The 15,849-nt window shown below is 40.7% G+C and overlaps 1 protein-coding gene across 5 annotated transcripts in view; it reads left to right on the top strand.

Moving 5' to 3' along the window:
* TENM2 (teneurin transmembrane protein 2) overlaps positions 1–15,849 on the top strand; it is a 1,770,657-nt gene that overhangs the window by 1,203,314 nt on the left and 551,494 nt on the right. For all 5 annotated transcript variants that reach the window (XM_044069584.1, XM_044069586.1, XM_044069585.1 and 2 more), the window contains one exon: positions 5,255–5,450. In XM_044069584.1, the coding sequence (XP_043925519.1) occupies positions 5,255–5,450 (196 nt within the window). The remainder of the gene's footprint in view (positions 1–5,254; positions 5,451–15,849) is intronic.

Here is a 15,849-nt window from a genome sequence, read left to right on the forward strand (position 1 = left end):
CGTATAAATTACAAACTGATCACATGATACATCATCAACTGATCATATTGTCATAAGTAGTGAATGCTTTAATGTCATAAAGCACTTCTTTCAAATATGCTTTAAAGTTCTCCATCTCCTTTAGACCTTGACTACTGCAAGCATTTAATTTCAGTTGCCAGTAATTCTTCAATTATATCCATGCCTTAGAAAAGACTTACAGTTTACAGAAGTGATGTTTTAAGCACTGCGTTTTCACATACTTGGGAATGATTAGACAAAGCATTATTGTCATTTTTAGTGTTCTCAGCATAGAGATGTTGTTGTAATTTTCTTGCTGTCCTTCCAATACAAACTGAAACATACTGTTGGAAGCACAAGTTACAGACTTGGTATAGAATATTGTCTGCCTCTTTAAGTAATACACTACACTTCTTTTTCAATGCTGCCATCATTACATGCACCACGTTTTCATCACAAATGTATTTCTTTGCAAATGCTGAGGCTTTTATAATACATCTTTCATGGCCTCTTATGTAATGTACCAAAAAATATTTAACAGTTTATTAAACATTTGATAGTATTCCACAGATGTGATCAGCAACTGCGTTTTGTAGAAAACACATTAATCATGTTCACAAATACTATATATGCTATGTATAAGAGCATTTTCAGTTCAGGAAACAGAACTTATAGCACAAAATACAGTTATGCCTGTACAGTTGGGGGATGATTTCATTCATAGGAAAAATCGTTTTATTTGTTGTTGTTGTTGGCTTTCTTTTTTTGTGATGAAATTAAACAGAAACATTTTTAAAGATACAGAAGTGTGTCTGCCGCCCAGGTATTTTGTAGCCAGCTTCTTATGCCCCACTCTACACACAGACACACACACACACACACACACACACACACACACACACACACACACACACACACACACACACACACACACTGTTCAAATAGCTTTAATCCCTTTGCAGTCAAAGAATGCAATTCTAATCTTTGCTAAGTGGACATAACCATTAACTTTTTAGAAAAATTCCAAGAAAAAAGTTGAGTTAAGCAGCAATGTTTTTCTTTTTCCCGTGTGGGTTTTCTATGTCAAAGTTGTCTCTTCATACAGTGCAGTTTCTACTTAAGTATCCATCTGAACTCAGTGTATATGTATTACAGCAGTTCCGACTGGTGTTTATATACCTCACTTGACCACTCCCTTCACATTGGTATGTGGACTACACAGAACTAAAGCAGACTGAAGATATGCCAATACTGCACAGAGTGAATTGAGCCGATCCTACCTCCTCTATACAACTTGGCATAATCTTTTGATACTACATAACAGAGAAGCATGAATTACTGAGAGCACTCCCTCCTGACCAACCCAGCACACAGCATAGCTCCTGCTTCTCACTGCCCCAGTCTTTCCAAGGGCCAGTTCAAGCACTGCACCAGCACCCACATGCCAAACCCCATCCGTCCCCTGGGAAAGGTGAACATGCTTACACCTCATCATTCTTCCTGTACCCCCTTTCCAGCTCCAGTCTGAGCAGAGTTATGCCTCTCCATTCCATCTGTACTCAGTTTCCATCTCCAGTGTGAGCAGAGCTATGTCTCACCATTCCATCTGTACCCCCTTTCCAGCTCCAGTGTGAGCAGAGTTATGCCTCACCATTCCATATGTACCCCCGTCCAGCTCCAGTGTGAGCAGAGTTATGCCTCACCATTCCATTTGTATCCCCTTTCCTGCTCCAGTCTGAGCAGAGTTCTGCCTCACCATTCCATCTGTACCCCCTTTCTGGCTCTAATCTGAGCAGAGTTATGTCTCACCATTCCATCTGTACCCCCTTTCCAGCTCCCATGTGAACAGTGTTATGTCTCACCATTCTGTCTGTACCCCCACTCCAGCAGCAGTCTGAGCAGAGGTATGCCTCACCATTCCATCTGTACCACATTTCCATCCCCAGTCTGAGCAGAGTTATGGCTCACCATTCCATATGTACCCCCATCCAGCTCCAGTGTGAGCAGAGTTAAGCCTCACTATTCCATTTGTATCCCCTTTCCTGCTCCAGTTTGAGCAGAGTTCTGCCTCACCATTCCATCTGTACCCCCTTTCTGGCTCTAATCTGAGCAGAGTTATGTCTCACCATTCCATCTGTACCCCCTTTCCAGCTCCCATGTGAGCAATGTTATGTCTCACCATTCTGTCTGTACCCCTGCTCCAGCTCCAGTGTGAGCAGTTATGCCTCACCATCCCATCTATACCCTCTTTCCAGCTCCAGTCTGAGCAGAGTTATACCTCACCATTTCATCTGTACCCCCTTTCCAGCTCCAGTGTGAGCAAAGTTATGCCTCATCATTCTGCCTGTACCATCTTTTCATCTCCAGTGTGAGCAGAGTTATGCCTCACCATTCCATCTGTACCACATTTCCAGCTCCAGTCTGAGCAGAGTTATGCCTCATCATTCCATCTGTACCCCCCTCTCCAGCTCCAGTGTGAGCAGAGTTAAGCCTCACCATTCCATCTATATCCCCTTTCCAGATCCAGTCTGAGCAGAGTTCTGCCTTACCATTCCATCTGTGCCCCCTTTCTGGCTCCAGTCTGAGCAGAGTTACGCCTCACCATTCCATCTGTATGCCCTTTCCAGCTCCCGTGTGAGCAGTAGTATGTCTCACAATTCTGTCTGTACCCCCACTCCAGCAGCAGTCTGAGCAGAGGTATGCCTCACCATTCCATCTATACCACCTTTCCAGCTCCAGTGTGAGCAAAGTTATGCCTCATCATTCCTTCTGTATCATCTTTCCAGCTCCAGTGTGATTAGAGTTATACCTCACCATTCCATCTTTGACCCCTCCAGCTACGTTGTGAGCTGTGTTATGCCTCACCATTCCATCTGTACCCTCTTTCCAGCTCCAGTGTGAGCAGAGTTATGCCTCACCATTCCATTTGTAACCCCTCCAGCTACAGTGTGAGCAGAGTTAAGCCTCACCATTCCATTTGTATCCCCTTTCCTGCTCCAGTTTGAGCAGAGTCCTGCCTCACCATTCCATCTGTTCCCCCTTTCTGGCTCTAATCTGAGCAGAGGTATGTCTCACCATTCCATCTGTACCCCCTTTCCAGCTCCCATGTGAGCAGTGTTATGTCTCACCATTCTGTCTGTACCCCTGCTCCAGCTCCAGTGTGAGCAGTTATGCCTCACCATCCCATCTATACCCTCTTTCCAGCTCCAGTCTGAGTAGAGTTATACCTCACCATTCCATCTGTACCCCCTTTCCAGCTCCAGTGTGAGCAAAGTTATGCCTCATCATTCTGCCTGTACCATCTTTTCATCTCCAGTGTGAGCAGAGTTATGCCTCACCATTCCATCTGTACCACATTTCCAGCTCCAGTCTGAGCAGAGTTATGCCTCATCATTCCATCTGCACCCCCTCTCCAGCTCCAGTGTGAACAGAGTTAAGCCTCACCATTCCATCTATATCCCCTTTCCAGATCCAGTCTGAGCAGAGTTCTGCCTTACCATTCCATCTGTGCCCCCTTTCTGGCTCCAGTCTGAGCATAGTTACGCCTCACCATTCCATCTGTATCCCCTTTCCAGCTCCCATGTGAGCAGTAGTATGTCTCACAATTCTGTCTGTACCCCCACTCCAGCAGCAGTCTGAGCAGAGGTATGCCTCACCATTCCATTTATACCACCTTTCCAGCTCCAGTGTGAGCAAAGTTATGCCTCATCATTCCTTCTGTATCATCTTTCCAGCTCCAGTGTGATTAGAGTCATACCTCACCATTCCATCTTTGACCCCTCCAGCTACGTTGTGAGCTGTATTTATGCCTCACCATTCCATCTGTACCCCCTTTCCAGCTCCAGTGTGAGCAGAGTTATGCCTCACCATTCCATTTGTAACCCCTCCAGCTACAGTGTGAACAGAGTTATGTTTCACCATTCCATCTGTACCCCCTTTCAAGCTCCACTGTGAACAGAGTTATACCACACCATTCCAGCTGTACTCCCTTTCCAAATTCCATGTGAGCAGAGTTATACCTCACTATTCCATCGGTACCCCCTCTCCAGCTCCTGTGTGAGCAGAGTTATGCCTCACCATTTTGTCTGTATCTCCTCTCCAGCTCCAGTGTGAGCAGAGATATGCCTCACCATTCTGTCTGTACCCCCTTTTTTCCCACTCCAGTGTGAGCAGAGGGATGCCTCACCATTCCATCTGTGCCCCCTCTCCAGCTGCAGTATGAGCAGAGTTATGCCTCACCATTCTGTCTGTACCTCCTCTCCAGCTCCAGTGTGAGCAGAGATATGCCTCACCATTCTGTCTGTACCCCCTCTCCAGCTGATGCCTGAGCCACTATCTGATCTTGGGTCATTGTCCAGGTTTTATCCCTGTGTGCCACAGACGTGGCTTAAATATAACAACAAATATAAATTAAAAGACTTTAATGAAATAAAAGCAAAAATCAAGAAACTATCTAAGTATGTAAACCTTAAACAAAGAAATCCAAACTTTCCACAGAGAATCAGTTATAAAGTGCTGGTAGCATCCACTGAGTCTCATTATACTCCAGAGTATCTATATTTTTTATGATCCATTGCCTGATAGTTGTTAAAGATCTAACAAAAATGTTCTGGGTGATTATAATTGTACTAAAATGAAAATGTTATAGAAGGAAGTTCTTTTATTTTGCTAGGGTTTTGGAGTATCAAATATTGCTTTCATATGGTATTAAATTATCTGGACTTCCATTAGCTAACAGTATTCCTAAAAGTGAGAGCAGACTTTTATGAAGTATATTAACTTGGACCAAATATAGCAAGCCAACAGAAGAAAAATAATTCACTTTTACTGAGTGATTGGTATAAACTGACTGAGAATGCGGTTACAAAAAATGCATCTTGAGGGAATTTTAATTTCTGAAGTTCTAATGTATCTCATAAGGCTAAACGTCATGATTTTGGCACTTTGCATAAAACAAGTTTGGTTATACTTGTTGGTGTGTGTCTGGTAAATATGTAATCACAATAAACCAGTAAGTGTAGGCTACTTGTGATAAGATCAGTGGTGATTGGATAAAATTAAGAAAAGAGGGGTTCTCAAATAAACCATATGAATAACTCCTTGGTTATCAAAAAGCTTGTTAGGGCTGTAGTTTTTTTGTGTATGAGAGAGGAATGGTTTATAATCAGCTGTTATGAACTGTAGACATTTGTTTCACTATACTTACAGCTTGTTGCCACAATCTCATGTTGTGACTCTGTTTTTGCCTTGCCAGTATGACTTCATGGAGCGTTTGGATGGTAAAGAGAAGTGGAGTGTAGTGGAGGCCCCACGGGAACGTCGAAGCATCCAAACCCTGGTTCAGAATGAGGCTGTCTTTGTTCAGTACCTAGATCCCGGCATGTGGCACTTGGCATTTTACAATGATGGCAAGGACAAAGAAACTGTGTCCTTCAACACAGCTATCTTAGGTATAGTCGTCTGTTATTCTTTTTTGCAGTACCATTTTTTTATTTGCCTGCATGGCCCACTTCTATTATTTGCTGTAAGTCTAAGTTTTTGAAAGCATAACATTATGTCATGTACCTCGCAGCATGTTTTAATGACAAAAACACAAATATATCACATTCATAGCCACACGTCATTCACAGACACGCAAATGTATCACATTCACAAATACACATATGCATCACATCCAAAAATGTATCGCATCCACAGACACTTTCATATGAGTTAACAAGCACTGGAATTTGTTTCTTATCACAAGGGCTGGCCTCACTCTGACAGCTTGGGAATGTTGTTGCAGTCTTTAAGCACATGAGCAGAAATCACAGACAAAATGTGGACTGGACTGTGGAAAAAGAAGCCGATGTTAGTTTCATGGTAAGGTACTGCAGTGTTGCACAAGTTAATGTGATATGAAAGTAGGTACATGCACAGATCTTACAAGTAATAGTGTGCAGCTTGCTCTTTGCTGGCTTTTCAAAAGATGAAACAAATCAGAAACACTTATTCCCAGTCATGACTAGGACCAGGCAGCTTGCACATCTATATTATTAATGATTTTGCACTGCATACACAGCTATCTCCACATCCAATAGCAAGACCTTTGAATACTGGGTCACAAGATAAACCAGTTTACCTGTAATCAGTTTCTTTGATTCTAAGTTTACAAAAAAATATGACTTGAAAATAATGTAAAATAAAAATAAAACACTTCCTGATCCTCCAAAATAGTGTGGACTTTAGTATGTGTTTAAAATATTTAATATACTTATGAAGTAGTAACCATAAAGAAATTAATTAAAACTGCCCACATAAACAACCTTCCCATTAGCATGCTGTCTTTCTTATCTTCCGTCATGATGTCATATGTATCCAGTATATACTCTGTTACTCTAAGATATTGTGCTTACATTGGTTGTACAGACACAGCTGATGGCACTAATCACATACAGCCGCAAATGCATTTAACATCAACTGTAAAACAGAGCAGACATACTATGAGAAGTAATGTAAAAACAAACCTCTGAAACAGACAAAAGGAACCAGATGCAAAAATTAGTAAAATGCAAAACAATATGAATAGATGTTCAGCACTACATAGGTTAATTGTGAATTCTATTCATCTGTCATTTTGATTGGTTCATTTGAATGCTTAAAAGGATGTACCTCAATGATACCGCTCAGTTTGGTCTGATGAAGCGGATGATATCCGTGAAAGCGCTTACCCCATTACTGGAATAAAGCATTTATTGTGCAAATTAGTCTGCCGTGTGGAACCATTGTGCTTCATTTTGTTTTGCATTTTACTGATTTTTGCATCTGGTTCCTTTGTCTGTTTCAGAGGTTTGTTTTTACATTTATTCACTTTTATACCTCTGAACTGAGCATGGCAGAGAATGAAGTGGATCAGTGTGCTATTGAAGTGCCTTCAATGGGTATGCCATCTAATAGGAGGATGAATGACCATTTGCGTTCACTTCTTAATAAACAAATCAACCCTTTACTTAATGGGACTGTACAGTTGCAATTTGCACCTTTTTCGAATTACTCTAATATAGTTGAAGCCTTCAATAAAGATTATCGTGAGCTAGAGAACAAATTATGTAAGCATAAGTGACTGCAATGGCAGCGCTTTCATTTGGAGGCTTCACTTAACCTCAATATAGCACAGAGAGGGCTCAGGGTTCTCACTATGCCCAGTTATGGATCGTCCTACCCTGAATTACTGAGACGTTGGCAGCTACTTAACTTTGAGTGTAGTGCCAAATATATGCAGCTCCTTATAGATTTTTTTCGACCTGAGTAGCAAATTTATCTAAGGAGATTACCAATTTGCAACACGCTATGCATAGCATCTACCCTGATGACATTTTGGGTGATAGAATGGACACGCTTGTCGACAACATTGTGGGGTATGACAAGAGACTCTCCGCTACTAAAGGAAGGAAGATCCAGAGAGATTTAAAAGATTTTCAGGATGGCAACGTCTTTTCATGGAATAGGGAAAGGAATGATCTGGATTTTAATGCACAGAGTACTACAGGAAGTGGGCAGAGTTCTGACAATTTCAGAATGGTAGTGGAGTCAAATGCACACAATGAATTAACATCCTATGCAGACGCTGTCAATACCATGACGGTGGAAGTGTTGCCTTTACCTAATCATTCAGGCAATACCTCGTCTGAAGTGATTCATACTGAATGCAATAAGAATATTGCAGGTTGCAGTCATTTTTCAAACGAGGGGAATGAGGTCCGTGTTAAACCTAAATTTAACATGGCTCCTCGTAAAAAACCTAGCAGGACTGAGCAAGGCCCAGAGTTATCTAGTTCCTTACTGGGGCATTTTTTATTGAAAGATCCCCTTCCAATAAGGGGCAGGTCCAGGAATCGTCCACAGAATCCACGGATGCGGCGTTTGCACAGAGAGGAAATAAACAATTAGGTCAGGAAAGAGGCACAAGCAGGTTTATTACTTAATATTTCTTCTACAAATTTGACTGAAATGCAACTTTCTGTTCTAAATAGAGGCTCGACATTCTTTCCGGCCCAGAAAGCGGACTTAACAGAAGTACTCAAAGATTTACGTCTATTTGGTAGAACTCTTACTCTTAAAACTATGTTTAGTAATTCAAATTGTAAAGATTGTGTTTTCAAAAAAACAAGCACATATATACCACCCAGCAATCCCACGATTGATTTGTTTATTGACATCTGTGACAAGCAATTGAGGGAGAAATTTGCAGACAACCATACCAATATGTCAGCTGCAGAAATACAAGCCTTACTTGAACTTAAACAAATAAGCAGCATTGAGATACGACCAGCAGAGAAAGGGGGCGGTATTGTTGTCATAGAAAAAGACAAGTACATGGAATGTATGCTGAATCATTTGAGCGATGTTGGTACATACGCCATTATATTCACACAGGTGCTGAAAGGTGTTATCGAAAAAGTACAGTTTTTAATATTTGATTTACTCATAACTGGTATGATTTCCGAACAGTTATTTGAGTATTTCAAGGTTGGGTATCCTGTTGTTCCTATAGTGTATGGTCTTCCCAAAGTACACAAGAATATTTTAACTCCCCCAATGCGACCGATTGTTTCAAGTAGTGGCTGGGTCACTGAGCCTCTTTCAATATTTGTGGAAAAGAACCTACATGTTGTTTTAAATGATTGTCACACTGTGTTGAAAGATACCAGGAGTTTTCTCATTGAGTTAAAAAATTACATGGAAGTTATTTTTGGTCCCTGTCTGTTTGTGACTCTAGATATAGAGTCTCTTTTTACTGTCATCCCCAATGATTGGGGTATAGAGAATGTTAGGGAACTACTTTGTAGAAACAACATTGCCAATGATAAGGTGAATCTCATATGTACATTGCTTGAAATTATTTTGAACACAATGTGTTCATTTTTTGCAATGATTACTACATACAGAAGGTTGGCATGGCTATGGGCACAGCATGTGCCAACAGCTATGCCAACCTATCTCTGGTTAATTGGGAGACCAAGTATGTGACTTCCAATAATGCTTACTGTACCTCCATCAAATGGTATAAGCGATTTGTGGACGATATGTTTTTGTTATGGCAGGGCACAGAGCAACAGTTGAATGAGTTTTTTCATTATCTGAATCAGTTAAATGTTTTTTTAAGATTTACGTATAAATATTCGGCTGTTGAGATAGATTTTTTGGATGTCAAGGTGACTAAAGGTAATGTCCGTACTGTGTCTACTGCCATGTACAGGAAGAGTGTAAGGAAGAACAATGTGTTACACCACAGCAGCATGCACCCAAAATATTACAAGCTGAACGTACTTAGAGGGCAGATTTTTCGTATTATGTGATTACACAGTGACGATATTAAGTTGATTGGTGCCCTACAGACTCTCAAGCAGGAATTTATGGAGAGAGGCTACAATTGCAATGTCTTGATTCTCAGATTGCTGAGGCCTGGCGTGAAAGACGAGGGAGATGTAGACCTTATTTTTCTAATGTTTCTTCTAGCAATGAAGTCTTTGATACAGTTGGTATCACTAGTTTGAGTAGTATTCAAAGGTACAATACTGATGATAAGGTGAGGATGCCCTTGACCTATGCCAGTGACATCCACATAGTGTGTGATGTCATTAGGAATGACTGGGATATTCTCTCTACTATACATGAATTAGAAGGAGTTATAGGCCACCAACCTAATTTTGCATTTAGGAACAACAGGTCACTCAAGAATCAGCTTTGCTACAAGTCTCACTATTCCCAGACTCATACTTTATCTGAAAGGATTGGGATGTACATCTGTAGAAGATGTACGGCATGCACGCATGTACATATAGGTGGGCGATTTGTACATCCACTATTAGGATTTAAGATAGAAAGTGCTTTTTATGCCGATTGCCAAACTAAAAATGTAGTATATTTTTGTTATTGCACTGTGTGTTTTTCGTTCTATGTAGGTAAAACCAATAGAGCATTCAAAGATAGGATACTTGAACACCTTAGGGGATATCAGGAACGCCAAAGAAACCAGTGCTTTAGCAATGCACGTGGTTAAAGAAGGAGCAAGGCACAGATTCAAGTTTTTAGTGCTAGAGATTATGCATAGTACCATGAGGGGAGGTGACCTGGGTAACAAAACTGAATCCAGTGAGCAAAAATGGATTATATGGTTTCAAGCTGATAGACACCCTGGCCTGAACAATAAAGTTTCATTGAAACCTTTTCTTAAAGCCAGGGCTCTTAAACAATGAAACATTAATATTCATTGTTATGATTATTTTACAATTGTTATTAATTGTAATTTTTATCAATAATTAATTTGTATTAGTTGCAATAGTTACCAAGATGCTGTCTATATTTTTGCATGAGTTTTTATATTCAGCTATATATTTATTGAGTTTTATTAGCATTTACAGTTTTTCAAATATGTATATTAGTTGCATATTTTTAATATCTTATACATGATTTTAGCTATTTAGTATTTAGTTATCTGCTTGCAGTAGCCCTCAGTCAGCCTGATTAACAAAGTCTTGGGTCCTGCATTGGTTGCTGTCCCTTCTACCATGATGTCAGGTCGTCAGGGGTATAAAACATGCAGCCGACGCCATTACATCAGTTTTTCTTGCCCCAGATATCAGGTGCCCCCCTAATGGGAAGCAAGTAAATCTATAAATACAAGGATATACCTCCAACAGAAAAGCAAATACACCAAAAAGCTTTCAGAGCATAGTAAGTGAGAGTAGAGGTATAGCCAAAGGAAGAAAAGGGGGCTGGAGGGAGGGTAACCAGGACTGCAACAGTGAATACACTCGAACATCTACATTTATGGTAAGTGTACACAACTGTACTATGTTCTTCATGTTTCACTGTTGCAGCCATTACATTTGGGTAGATTCCCAAAGCTAAGGTTGGGAGGAGGAATTTAAATAGAATTAGGACCAGCAATAAGGCCCTGCAAGACTGCAGTAGCAAAACCAGCCCTGGATTTAGAGAAAATTGGTAAATGGTAATGCTTGATGAAAGTATGTACAGAACTCCAGGTAGCAGCTTCTTAGATGCCCCTAGTAGGGACACCCCTGAGAAAGGCTGTAGAGGTAGATGCAGGCCTGGTTGAATGGGGTCTGATGCCCTGTGGGATAGGTTTTTCATCGTGCTTATAGCAGAAATGAATGCAGTGGCCTATCCATTTTGAAATGGTTTGTTTTGAAATAGCTTTCCCCTCTGTCCATGAAGCAAATGCCACCAGTAGTTGTTCAGATTTCCTTTGAGGTTTAGTCCTGTCCAAGTAGAATCTAAGCTGTCTGTGCACATCTAAAGAGTGCAGTATCCATTCCCCTTTTTTCTGTGGGTTAGGAAAATAGGTAGGCAAATGAATGGACTGATTAAGAGCCACACTGGATACCACCTTGGGCATGAAGGAGGGATTGGTTCTGAGGGACATCCTGTCTACATGAAAGATGATGAAAGGTTCCACTGCCATAAGGGCCTGTAATTCAGATACCCTTCTTGCAGAAGTGATTGCCAAAAGGAAAGCTGTTTTCCAGGAAATAAATTTTAAATCTGTAGTAGCAGCTGGCTCAAAAGGAGGAAGAGTGAGTTTCTCCAAGACAAAGTTAAGATCCCAGGCTGGAGTTGGAGCTCTCCTGGGTGGCCTTAGATTTTTGGTCCCTCTGAGGAACTGCTTGAGCAGTGGGTGAGAGAAGAGGGGAGGCTCTGTGCTATAATGAGCTGAAATGGCTGAGGCATGAATTTTGATGGAGGAAAAAGACAAGCCCTTATTAAGCATCTCAGTTAAGTATTGTAGAATCTTAGGTAAATTGGGCACTGCTGCATTCATTCCTTGAGATTGGTTCCAAGCACAGAATATTTTCCATTTTGCAGCATAAGATTTTCTAGTACTAGGCCTCCTTGCCTCTAAAATGATATCCATCACTGATTTGCTGAGGGATGGTAAAGGAGAGATTAGGTAATTAGCCAGGCTGCTAGGTTCAGGGTTTGCAGCTGAGGGTGCAGAATCATGTTCTCCTGCTGAGACAATAGGGAAGGAGTCTGAGGCAGGTGCCATGGAACCAAGCATGACACACTGCGCAAGTGTGGGTACCAGTGTTGGCGAGGCCAGTCTGGTGCAATTAAAATCATCCTTGGTCTGTCCTGTTTGATCTTTAGTAGTACCTTGGAGAGCAGAGACAGAGGAGGAAAGGCATAAACTGATAGGTTTTTCCAGCTGAAGGATAGAGCATCCACTTTCCAAGCTTGTTTGTGGGGAATCTTTGTGCAAAATTTGTCCAGTTGATGGTTCTGGGGGGAGGCAAACAGGTATATATCTCTACTCCCCCATTTGCTTGTCAACATGCTGAAAATCCTTGGTTCCAGTTTCCACTCCTGTGGGTCCATGAAGTTTCTGCTTAGTCTGTCTGCCAGTGTATTTAGTTTTCCTGGCAGGAATTGAGCTTGTAGATTCACTTGGTAGCTCAAGGTTGTGTTCCACAATACCATGGCTAGTCTGCAAAGGGAGTAAGAATGTGTACCCCCCCCCTGCTTGTTTATGTCCCACATGACAGTGGTGTTGTCCGTCTTTACCATTAGTTGTCCTGGAAGAATGTGGTCCTTGAAGGCTGTCCGAGCATTCTGTATAGCTAACATTTCCTTTTGATTTATGTGCAGGTGCATTTGATTTGGGTTCCATTTGCCCTTAATGCACTTCTCTGCCAGGTGAGCCCCCCATGCATAGTCTGATGCATCTGTTGTTAAGATTTGTTTGGCAGGGAGTAAGGTGAATGGTAGTCCCCTGTTTTGGTGGCAGGCCTCTACCCACCAAAGGAACTCTAGGCATAGGCAAGGTATCATAGGAATACTTGCTTCCAGATTCTGTTAATGTTGACACCATAGGCTTTTGAGATACCATTGTAGTTTCCTCATATGCAGCCTTTCATATGGAATTAGAAGAATGCATGAGGCCATGAACCCCAAGGCTTGCAGTATTTGCCTTGCAGATAGCTGGGCTTTTGTGGCCACTTGTTTGAAGTAAGTTGTCAAATGTATCCGTTTCTCTGGCATGAGGAAAGCCATCTGGGAAGTTGTATTCAAGCTTGCTCCCAGGAATATAATTTGTTGACAGGGTACCAAGTGGGATTTCTTTTTGTTTATGGTGAACCCCAGACAAGTCAGTACCCTTTGAACAAAGGCCAGATAATTGAAGAGAATGTCCTTGCTTTCTGCCTGAATTAGACAATCGTCCAGGTATGGGTATATTTGAATATTTCTTTGCCTGCAAAATGCAATGACTGGAGCTAGGCACTTTGTGAATACCCTGGGTGCAGTAAACAAGTCAAAGAGCAGTGCAGAAAAATGAACTGATAATGCATGTAGCCTGCTCTGAAGTGTAGGTATCTTCTGCAAGATTACCTGTCCGGGATGTGCAGGTATGCTTCTTTTAAGTGCAGTATTGTCAGCCATGCATCCTTGCCTAGCATAGGAAGCAACTGGTGAAGAGTCAGCATTTTGAATTTTGGAATCACCAGAAAGGTGTTTAGAATAGAAAGGTCCAGGATAGGATACCATGTATTGCCTTTTCTGGGTACCAGGAAAAGTCTCAAATAGAAACCTTGTCCCTTTTCCTCTTCTGGTACCAACTGAATAGCCCCCATGTTTAAGAGAAAGAGTACCTGATTTTGGGCCTCTGCCCACTGATTTGGGGGTAGATCTGTCCACCCACTTGGTGTTGGTAACGTGTGGAAATGAAATCTGTATCCTTGGGACACTACATTTAAAACCCATTTGTCCTGGGTAATGAGGTCCCAGTTTTTGGTCTGCAGACCAATCTTTCCGCCTAAAGGAGCATTCAGTTGGGAAGTGCTTGGAAGTCTTAAAAGCAAGTCATTGAGACAGTTTTCCATAGGGGAAAGTCTTGCTGCTCCCAGGTTTGGGTGCGGAAACCCCCCACTGCCTAGTCTTGTGTGTCCCTTCGGACTGAAACCTGGGATTTCTGCTGTGTCTGGGTTTGGCTTGAGAAGACCTGGAAGGGGCTGGAAAGGACCAGTTTTTAGAGGGCCAGTGCCTACTAAATTCTCTTTCTGAGCTCCAGCCTTTGCCACCATCGCCTGCAACTGTACACTTTTTACTAAAGCTCTTTTCTCCTTTCTGAATTTCCATTGCCTAGTGAATATTTTACCTATTTCTGCTAGATATGTTGTAAATTCCACCAGTTCTGCTTTTTGCATCACTGTTACCTGCACCATATCTTGCCTTATTATCTCACTTTAACATGTATGAGCCATCTTCTACTGTTTATATTACTGTGTTTATTTTGTGATATGCTTTTTTTATATTGTACTGTTTTATATTGTAATTTGCTTAGTGTATGAGCCATCTTCTACTGTTTATATTACTGTGTTTATTTTGTGATTTGCTTGTTTTATATTGTACTGTTTTATATTGTAATTTGCTTAGTGTATGAGCCATCTTCTACTGTTTATATTACTGTGTTTATTTTGTGATATGCTTTTTTTTATATTGTACTGTTTTATATTGTAATTTGCTTAGTGTATGAGCCATCTACTACTGTTTATATTACTGTGTTTATTTTGTGATTTGCTTGTTTTATATTGTACTGTTTTATATTGTAATTTGCTTAGTGTATGAGACATCTACTACTGTTTATATTACTGTGTTTATTTTGTGATTTGCTTGCTTTTATATTGTACTGTTTTATGTTGTAATTTGCTTAGTTATGGAGCTTTTCTCCCTGGGCCTCCACTGAAAATGGGTTCTTCTGGCCCAGTGGACTTCCCCGGTTATCAAACTGAAATAAATAAATAAATAAATAAATAAATAAATAATAGTATTTGTATATTTAAAGTAATCTCTTCACAGATGTTCAGCACTACATAGATTAATTGTGAATTCTATTCATCTGTCATTTTGACTGGTTCATTTGAATGCTTATAAGGATGTACCTCAATGATACCTCCCAGTTTGGTCTGATGAAGTGGATGATATCCGTGAAAACGCTTACCCCATTACTGGAATAAAGCATTTATTGTGTGAATTAGTCTGCCATGTGGAACCATTGAGCTTCATACTAGGAGAACTGCAATAGTTTTCTTCCTCTACACAAATAGATAGTTTAACAAGATTATATATAGGAAATCAAATCACACATGCTGCAGACACTGAGGTACACTGCAACACATCAGACATTGCTGTTATCCAGGGAGGACATATGTAACCATAATTATTTGTGAATGGGACAGACGTTTATGTTGATATACATCATTCTTCACAGTAATAGCGATAATAATTTGTAAATTAAAAATAGCAATAAAAAGGGAAAACAAGATAAAGGCTGAGAGGCTGTAGGGGATGTAGCAGCAGGTGCGGAAAGACAACATGAGTATTGGGTGTTGTTAAGATTTGTGTGTGACTGTGACAATGCCCCCCAGTAATGTAGCATTTACTGTAAAAATACTATAGAACTGCAAGTGTCAGATGGCAGCAAGTTAAAAGGGTATCTTTTGAGTTAGGATGGTTTCACATTACTAAAATATGAACAGAATCTAAGAGATTGCCCATTTCTGTTACTATCTAGGGCAATATAATTATTATTTGAGTAGGAAGAGATTCCTAGTTATATAGCAAATTACTTGAAGGAACTATAATTCCTACATTTTGTGGAGGGGTGTGAATAAGAGTGTTTCAGGTAGCAATGCGTCAGTCAGTCTTGTTACCTGGGTAACTGTATTGGTGAGTGTGGCAATGGCTTTTTGTTGAGATAGGAAATTAAATTCAAGACAGAATAAAATAATAGAATCAAATCCTAACAATGTTAGCACCACCAGAATGTGAAATGTTAGATATTGCTGT

The sequence above is a fragment of the Protopterus annectens genome, chromosome 4.part0 (assembly GCF_019279795.1).
Source record: "Protopterus annectens isolate FY-2018-M chromosome 4.part0, PAN1.0, whole genome shotgun sequence".
NCBI classification, from domain to species: Eukaryota; Metazoa; Chordata; order Ceratodontiformes; family Protopteridae; genus Protopterus; species Protopterus annectens.